At 30.4% G+C, this 8,700-nt stretch overlaps 1 protein-coding gene across 2 annotated transcripts; it reads left to right on the forward strand.

Moving 5' to 3' along the window:
- Positions 1-2,637: 2,637 nt before the first annotated feature.
- On the forward strand, positions 2,638-7,383 carry LOC131849236 (secernin-3). 2 transcript variants are annotated; one of them, XM_059199264.1, is made up of 6 exons: positions 2,638-2,895; positions 4,103-4,299; positions 4,487-4,793; positions 5,219-5,410; positions 6,509-6,643; positions 7,125-7,383. In XM_059199264.1, the coding sequence occupies exons 1-6, from the start codon at positions 2,743-2,745 to the stop codon at positions 7,341-7,343; spliced, it is 1,203 nt and encodes a 400-aa protein (XP_059055247.1). In that variant the 5' UTR covers positions 2,638-2,742; the 3' UTR covers positions 7,344-7,383. The 2 variants fall into 2 exon arrangements, with proteins under 2 accessions (XP_059055247.1, XP_059055248.1); XM_059199265.1 differs by lacking the exon at positions 6,509-6,643.
- Positions 7,384-8,700: the final 1,317 nt, after the last annotated feature.

Here is an 8,700-nt window from a genome sequence, read left to right on the forward strand (position 1 = left end):
TACATAAAATGATTTATGGCGTGGGTTTGCTTCAAACGCCGCAAACATTAATTGATGAGATACATGCAGCCGTACACCTGTTTAAACTTTCTTTTTATTTAAACTGGCAAAAGCTATTTTTGATTGAAACAAAACATTTATCTGCTCAAATTCTGTATTTTAAGTCTGTAAAATTATTGCAATCATTGACTAGCCCAGTTATTTAAATATCAATACCACTCAATTTATAAAAAAAAATTGAGGAATAAAATTATCTGACTATTTTAAATAAGTATACAATAATAATGTTATATAATGATTCATGTATGAATTAGTCTATGTCTGCTTATTAGCAACGGTCACCTTTTTAATCGTGGCACCTAGATTGCTTGCTTGGCGTTCTATGCCATAACACGTTTTTTGCTTAAATTGCGTAAATAGACAATCGACTGTATACATTTTGAATAACGGTCATTAGTCCAATTTATTCATAATTCTGCTCTTCGCTCTACTCGGTGCTCTTGCCATTTGCTATGTTTTTACATATTTAAATAATTTTGTTGTGTGATTGTAAGCCGTAGCTCAATTGCTAGCGATTGACCCCATCAAGTTGTTGTCCACGTCTTTCCGGGATACCATTATGACATTATGATAAATTCCTCATGAAAGGCCCACAGAGAAACACCATTCTATTTACTTCCTAATTCACCTACTACTTATATATTAAACTGACAAACATGATATACAACAATCGACTCTAATTTGTATAGCTATACAGTGACTGTATAACCCAAAACAAAACTTAGGAATATTGTGCTTGTGTATTATATAGATACCTACTGTCAAATAAAATTACTAGATACTAATAAACCCTTTGTATGATTATAAAACTTTTGACATAATAATATATTGGTATATAAAATATAGCACAAAACTGCAATATACCATTCAGAAAAAAGAAATATTTTCTCGAAAACAATAGTTACTTAACGTATCGTACTGAAATACAGTCTAATTTTACTTCAGCGCCATCTACCATGACTCAGTGTACTATTAATAAAGAAATGTAGGACTAACAGTAGATGTATATACTTACATTTATAAATTCCGTCTCTCTAGGTCTTTGCTCTCAAGTCAGAAAATAATTAATTCAAAATGCATATGTTCCAGAAAAACCAAAAATTTTTTTTATACATAACTTATTATTTTCTTTACAAAATTACTAAGTTTTTGAACATCAATGTTTTGTTGTTATTTAGATTTTCCGTTACTCTTAAAAAAATAAAACTTCTAAATAAAAATATTTAATATTTCTGTATAATTATTAAAACAGTGCTCTGGTAGGGAACTCGAATTTTAATCACTGAACATTTTAATTAATAAAATTTATATAAATAAATGAAATAAAATATACGTCTTCAATGTGTCTTTAAAAATTCGTTTATTACTACATTGTTTTTAGTTACTAAATTTATTATACTTAAATTATAATGACTCTTACGTACAACTAACGCCATCTCTTAGCCCGTAATCTAATTGTTGTCGCCTAGAGATGGCGTTAATTATAGATAGTTGTAAATTGTCAGAAACGTGTCCCTATTCCGCATAATGCATTGCGGCCCCCTAGTCTAATCTAGTCCCTACTCCTTTACCAAACGATAACCGATAGTCTACTCTCGCCTGAAAATCAGTCTTAACAAATGCTTACAGACTATGGTAAATTTGATCGTTTTTGTAATTTTTTTATAAATGTCTAGCAAGAACTTAAACCCCTCATCATGTTACGACTTTTTAAAATTATTTTAGTCTAATTTGTTTTGAAGGTAGGGTATCCCCATGTACATCTCTAAAGCGTCATGTTCAAAAATGACTTGTCTATTCTAACAAAATAGTACTTTATTACTATGGTCATAGAGGCCTTATAAGCGAAAGACGGCGCTGCGGGCGTATTATGAACTCTTAATCCCAGGCAATTTACGGCTTAAACTTAACTGCCTGGAAACTTACTGGATTTTAAAGAGTTCATAATACGCCCCCTGGTCATAAATGCAATTGGACTCCTATCCTCGTCCTATATCTACCATGCACCTAGTACTTACAGAGAACGCCATTTATTTAGAAAAAAGATTTAAGTCTTAATTATAATTTTTAAGATTTGAGCAAACTATTAGTAAACTCGCGTCAAACTCATCTCCTGTGGTGGTGTATTATTAAGCCTAATGAAAATAAACTGTTTATTTTTTCTTCGATAAGAAATATTCAGCTGGCTGCATCGTGGCTATTACAGATTTAGGATTTTTTTACATAGTTGTGAGATTACTGCTCATTATAACACAACTATCTTAATCAGTTTAGAAGTTAAATATATATATTAAAAAAATGGGCAAATAAAATTGTTGACAAAATTCAGACAACAATTAGATACACAGGTCTAATTAGGGTAAAAATTTGTTTACACTAATTAGACCAGTTGAGGAGCAGTGCCCTCGCAACATGTTACATGTTGTGAGGGTACTGCTCCTCAACAGCCCTGGGAACCGTAATTAACATTTACTGGGCTTTATAATTCTCCTATCGTAATCATTATAGATGTGAAATGTACTCAATACGAGATTTCTAAGGTTGGCAACCCAAAGAGATACAACGAATGAGGAGAAAAAAAATCGTTACTCTATGTTTTGAATGTTGAATTATAATCGATTGTAAACAAATTTTCCTTCGCGACTTTGAAATGAATAATTTAATTCAATAAACATTATTAAAATGAATTTCCCAAAGTCGTGTGACACATTTGTCGTTCTATCAAATCATAACAAAGATAGAAGAGTTATATTTGGCAAAAATTCGGATCGTCCGCAAAATGAAGTACAAGAAGTTGTTTTTATTAAGGGAGGACTTAGAGATAAGAAGCTCAAGGTACGTAGTTAACCCATTTTGTACACATTTGTAAGATTGTATTGAATAAGAAAAACATATATACTATTAACCGACCATTTACTGACTGATTATATATATTTTATTGTATCCATTAATCAGAGACACAAGTAGTTTCCATTCATCAGAGAAAAATTCTTATGACTAATATTATTATTATAACAATAAATTGTTGTTAGTAATGTCCTACCATTTTGCAACAAATACTATTAACAAAAAAATAATATTTTGTTAATAGTATTTTAGTTAGTATATATCTGTAATTAGTATTATACACTTGATACATTTTTATTTTATATTATATGTAGATTATATTATTGGTAGAATGAATATTAATGCTTACAATTACTGATCAGAGAATTCTTTTTCCGGCTAGTCCTGAACAAATGTTCCAATAACAGTATTATTGTGATTTTTGTGAGATCGTTACTTTGTCTTCTGTTTCAAGTCACTATATATTAGGTTGTTCAGAAAGTCATTTCGTGTTTTCATGACAGAGGATTTAATTGTATTTTTGCACCCAACTACACACTTAAACTGTATAATTTTTATATGGTTTGAGAGCTCATATAGCAAGGCTTGTGTGTGAAAAATTCCAATTAATTCTATGCAGTAGTTTTTGGTTGGTGCCTTTTTAAATATGGAGAGTGAAAAGCAGTATTTTCCACATATCTTACTGTTTTACTAGAGAAAGGGCAGAAATGCTGTTCAAGCCAGAAAGAAATTGTATAGAGACTGTGTGACCGTGAGTACTGATGTGTATAGAGAAGGTATGTTAACAGTATGCCTGTGCCTGTGCCTGTGTGTGGTTAGCTAAATTTCGATTCGGCAATTTTGATGTCGAAGATGCACCACACTCGGGAAGGAATGTAAATCATACTCACTTATTTCATATGTTCATTCTCCATATAATATGATGATGATATTAGGTTGTTCTGAAAGTAATTTAGTTTTTCCTAACTTAGAATTTAATTGTAGTTTTTGCATTCAATTTCACACTTAAGCCGTATAATTTTTATATGTTTTGAGAGCTCATATAGCAAGGCTTCTGTGTGAAAAATTTTAATTAATTCTCCTCTTACTTTTTATTTCAATTAATTTTACTTTCCAAACAACCTAATACATTGTAGATATGCTTTCATTATGTTGTAATGATTGCAAAATAGTTTTTATAATTTTTCATGTTCAGTGCACTTATATAACTATAGAAGAGAGTGCCAATCCAGTAAATGATGTTATACTAAGTAAACCAGCATGGATGTGGGGTGCAGAAATGGGTGCTAATGATAAAAATGTTGTAATTGGAAATGAAGCAGTTTGGACAAACAATAATGATGGGGATGGGGATGCCAAAGAGAAGCGCCTCCTAGGAATGGATCTTCTTCGGTAAACCACCTCTCAGTCTGTCTAATTGTAGAACAATTTTCATTAATTGAATAACAATTTATAATAAATACTTTTTTGTAATAACTGATAAAGAAACTACTGCCTAAATACAAAAAAACTAGAATATAATGAATATATGGGCTTTAGAATACTGCAGTAATCTATAAGAGATATCTTTTGATTGCAGATTAGGCTTGGAACGAGGAAATACTGCTGAAGATGCATTATGTGTCATTACAACCCTTCTTGAAATATATGGCCAGGGAGGTCCATGTTCAGAACATGATGACTATCATTATTACCATAATTCTTATATAATTGCTGACCCTACTGAAGCATGGGTACTTGAAACAAGTGGAAAATTATGGGTAGCAGAGAAACTAGAAAGTGGCTATAGAAATATATCAAATGGTTTAACAATCACTACAAAAATTGATAAACACTCTGAGAAACTACATGAAATAGCAAAATCAATGAAACTGTGGGATGGAGAGGTCAGTAGTACCAATATTATTAAGTAGTTAAGTACATTACAAAAGTATTTATTTCAACTTTATTATTAATTATGCATATAAACAGTTATGTTGCAGCTAAAATGTATCTATAATTAATTATCTTTTAATTTTTAAGGTCTACTAATATGTAAGTTTATTAAACATTTCTCAAATGCTTCTCAAATTAATAAAATCTATTTATAATTCTAATATTCAAGACTATCAATAATATAATTTAAATTTGATTTGATTCATACCATTACAGTAATGATGCTCTGGCTGTATTGCATGATAACTGGGTGCCACTATATCATAGCATTTATCTATTCAAACTATAAAACAATAAACCATTTTTGCAGTGTATACTTTTTGGTACTATCTTATGTTTATACAGTTATGACAATTAACATATTTCTTTTTCTCAGACTAAATTCAATTTCACTGAATGTTTCTCCTCTGGGGGTGATGACATAAGACAGGAAGAGGGAGAAATACTCTTAAAAAATTCCACAGCTGGAATGTCATTTGATGTCAAAGATATGTTTTATATATTGAGACATAAAGAAAGTTTCATTTGTCGTGGTTGTGATGACTCATACCCCACTCAAGGAAGCCAGGTAGTTTATGTATAACGTAATATTGAGGCATTGTTAAATATATATTAATGGTGATGCTTGCTACCTCATCAGCATGTCATAAGTCTACTATAGTAACAAAACTAAATATGTATGACAAAATGAGAAAACTCTGAGGTCAATACATCAGTGCAAGAGAAAATATAACAATCCAAACAAGAAAATATAACAAGCTGCCTAACATATTGATATAGTATTAGGGCAATATATAAGGATTTCAACATTATACCTCACTCTGGTAAAATAAGTGTACTAAGTAATGTTATATTAATGTATTGTTATGATAAGTCAACATGTATCATTTATAAATAATAAACTATCCAAACTGATCTCTATAACTGGCTAGTGATAGCAAATATAAATATATATAATTTATTCACTTAAATAATTAATAATAAAACTACCTCAGGACAAATCACACAGCACCATCTACCTTCAATATAAGCTGAGCTTGACATGGGTACTGAACAGCTGATAGAATACTTAAATACATTTATTTTTAAATAGATAGGTTATATATAAGTATAATAAGTAAATCACGGGATCTTACATTTTATTTTTGTCGAGTTCTCGATATTTAGCAACAAACGAAGACGTGTGAAGGTAGACGAATATGACTGCCCATAAAAGATTTATTTACCGTCTACCCGCTGCTCTTCAGTTTACCCGTGATCATGGCCATTGAAACACTGCCGAAATATCGGGAACTCAACAAAAATAAAACGTGGGAAGATCCCGTGATTTACTAATTATACTTATAAATAATGACCGCGTCAAACTTAAAACAGTGTATGTTATATACATAGAAAAGACCCAGATTCATGAATACAAAGGTTTGTACTGTTTGAGGTATTGATCTCACAACCATCGAACGTAAAGCAGCGTACAAAACAGCTAGACCACCTAGGGTCATCAATTATATCATTAATACAAATATAGCAGAGTGGAGAAAACTACTATTGGTTACTAGTGGCCCCCTTGCTAGTAATAAACCATATTTATTGTCCTCCACACACTCTCCCTGGAAACGATCAAGGCTAATTCCTAATGAATTTCTATTGATGGCTTTTATCTTTATAGGTATCAAGTCTATCCGCCAACAGCATCAACATACATTGGTTCACAGGGACGCCTGACCCAAGCCAATCTTTGTTCAAGCCTTTCATCTTTACACCTAACCCTCAAGTCTCTCCTTATACAAAGAGTCCTAATGAGGTATAATTTATTTAGAGATATATTTTCGCTTAGACTAGTTATAGGATGCACTAAAGGGTTTAAATTATGAACTTATGCTGATACTGAAGCTGAGGCAACTAAATAATGATAATACAGAAATATGAGTAAATTTTTTTAAACGTCATTATAGGAAAGAAATACATAAAACTATAGAAATATATGTATTACGTCATATTTACTTTTTTTTTCTTTTTCATAAACTGAAATATGAATAATGAATAAGTAGGTAGGTATATAGGAGTTTAGTATTAGGATTTTTTGAAGTCCTATATAATTGTGGGTTTTACTAGTAGTCAAATGAATTAATAATTTAGTCCAACTGTTTATTCGAAATGTTGACTAAACATAAGATACCACTTCAACAATGACGTTTTGTTGTTTATTTTTGGTCTCAACAACAAAACAAATTTATACTATATTATTGATCACATGTAATTATAATAATCTTGATTTTCCGCAGCCTCTAAGGGAGCACTATTTATACAGTCTTCATGCAGCACGTGTAATAAAAAGTGATAATGAGACAATAATTAAAATATTACAAGATACGGAGAACGGATACATTGATAAAATTGAAGACTACATAAGAACACTTGATTCAGGACATAGCACTTTACATGAGCTTGACTGTATTATGAAGGAATGTGTTGAAACTGAAGTTAAATTATATGGTGGATAAAAATGTAGGTACTCATAACTGTATGTTATTATAAATAATAAAAGTTGATCAATGACTCTTTTGTTTCATTCAGAGTTACTTTGAATTTTATTAAAATTATTTATGATCCTCTAAATACATTTTGAATGTTCGCGCGATCAATGGTATTTAGTAAAATTAATTTTATTATATTTCATAACTAGCTGTACACACGACTTCGTCCGCGTGGAATTTATCCTAAGGTAGCCTAAGTTATTCCTTATTACATCACCTACCTGCCAATAAAGGTTCCGCCAAAATCGGTCCAGCCATTTCAGAGATTAGCCGGAACAAACAGACAAAAATTGTAAAAAATGTTATTTTAGTGTATGTACCGTATTTATATTCATATGCAAGTAGTAAAAAACGGTTATTTCAATATTAAAAACGAACACTTTTATTTATATGTATGGATGTGCTTGTGTGAACATTTAATCAATCTTATTATAATTAACACAATATTATTGTGATGCATAAAATATACGTCCTTTATTAAATTCTGACTGACGGTCTGCCTGTTGCGATGGATAGGAACTTACCTGTACACCACAAGGGATTACAATTAGAGCGGAATAATAAAATTCTAAAGTAAAAGGTCCTTTATTTCAATGTACTTATACAACTTAGTCTGAAGTATCACATGAATTCATAATTAAATCGAAATAAAGTTCTTACAATCATGGGAAGATAAATATTTATGCTACTTCAATAGTGTAATACGTAATACTCGCTACTAACTTGTACACAGAAACATATCTTTATCGAGATTATTTAATAAATGCGACATTATAATAGCTACACTATAATTTACATTTTTGGAAACAAAAATAATAAACTATCGTTAAACATTGAATAATTCTGTACTGCAATCTATGTGATGAGCGATGAGTGATGATCTTTATTGTATATAAACATAAATGGATTTTATTTCAGAGTCGCTTGTAACCTATACTGTGACTAAGTGATATGCAATATTCTCTTGTTTAATTGGCCTGACAAATCTTGATATAAAAAGCATGTGTTTCGCTCCTACTTCTAATATTTCAAACAAACAACGTTTTATTTATATTACGGGCTCAATTCTACTATTTTTAATTATTATAATCCAATATTAATAATTAATGAGATCTTGGTATTTTATTTTTATGATAAGTGGATAGTGCGGCAAACTTGAAATCAGTAACATTTAACAAATATTATCCTAAACATAACTTGTTATTATTTAACAGCACTACAACTAAAATGATTGTATTAAATCTTATAATTTATTGCGCGCTGAGGGTCCTGTTAAGATCCTCTAAACACACAATATCCATAAGTAATACTTAAAGTAACATCA

The sequence above is a fragment of the Achroia grisella genome, unplaced genomic scaffold, assembly GCF_030625045.1.
Source record: "Achroia grisella isolate CSIRO2021 unplaced genomic scaffold, CSIRO_AGI_Agris_v1 utg640, whole genome shotgun sequence".
NCBI lineage: Eukaryota > Metazoa > Arthropoda > Insecta > Lepidoptera > Pyralidae > Achroia > Achroia grisella.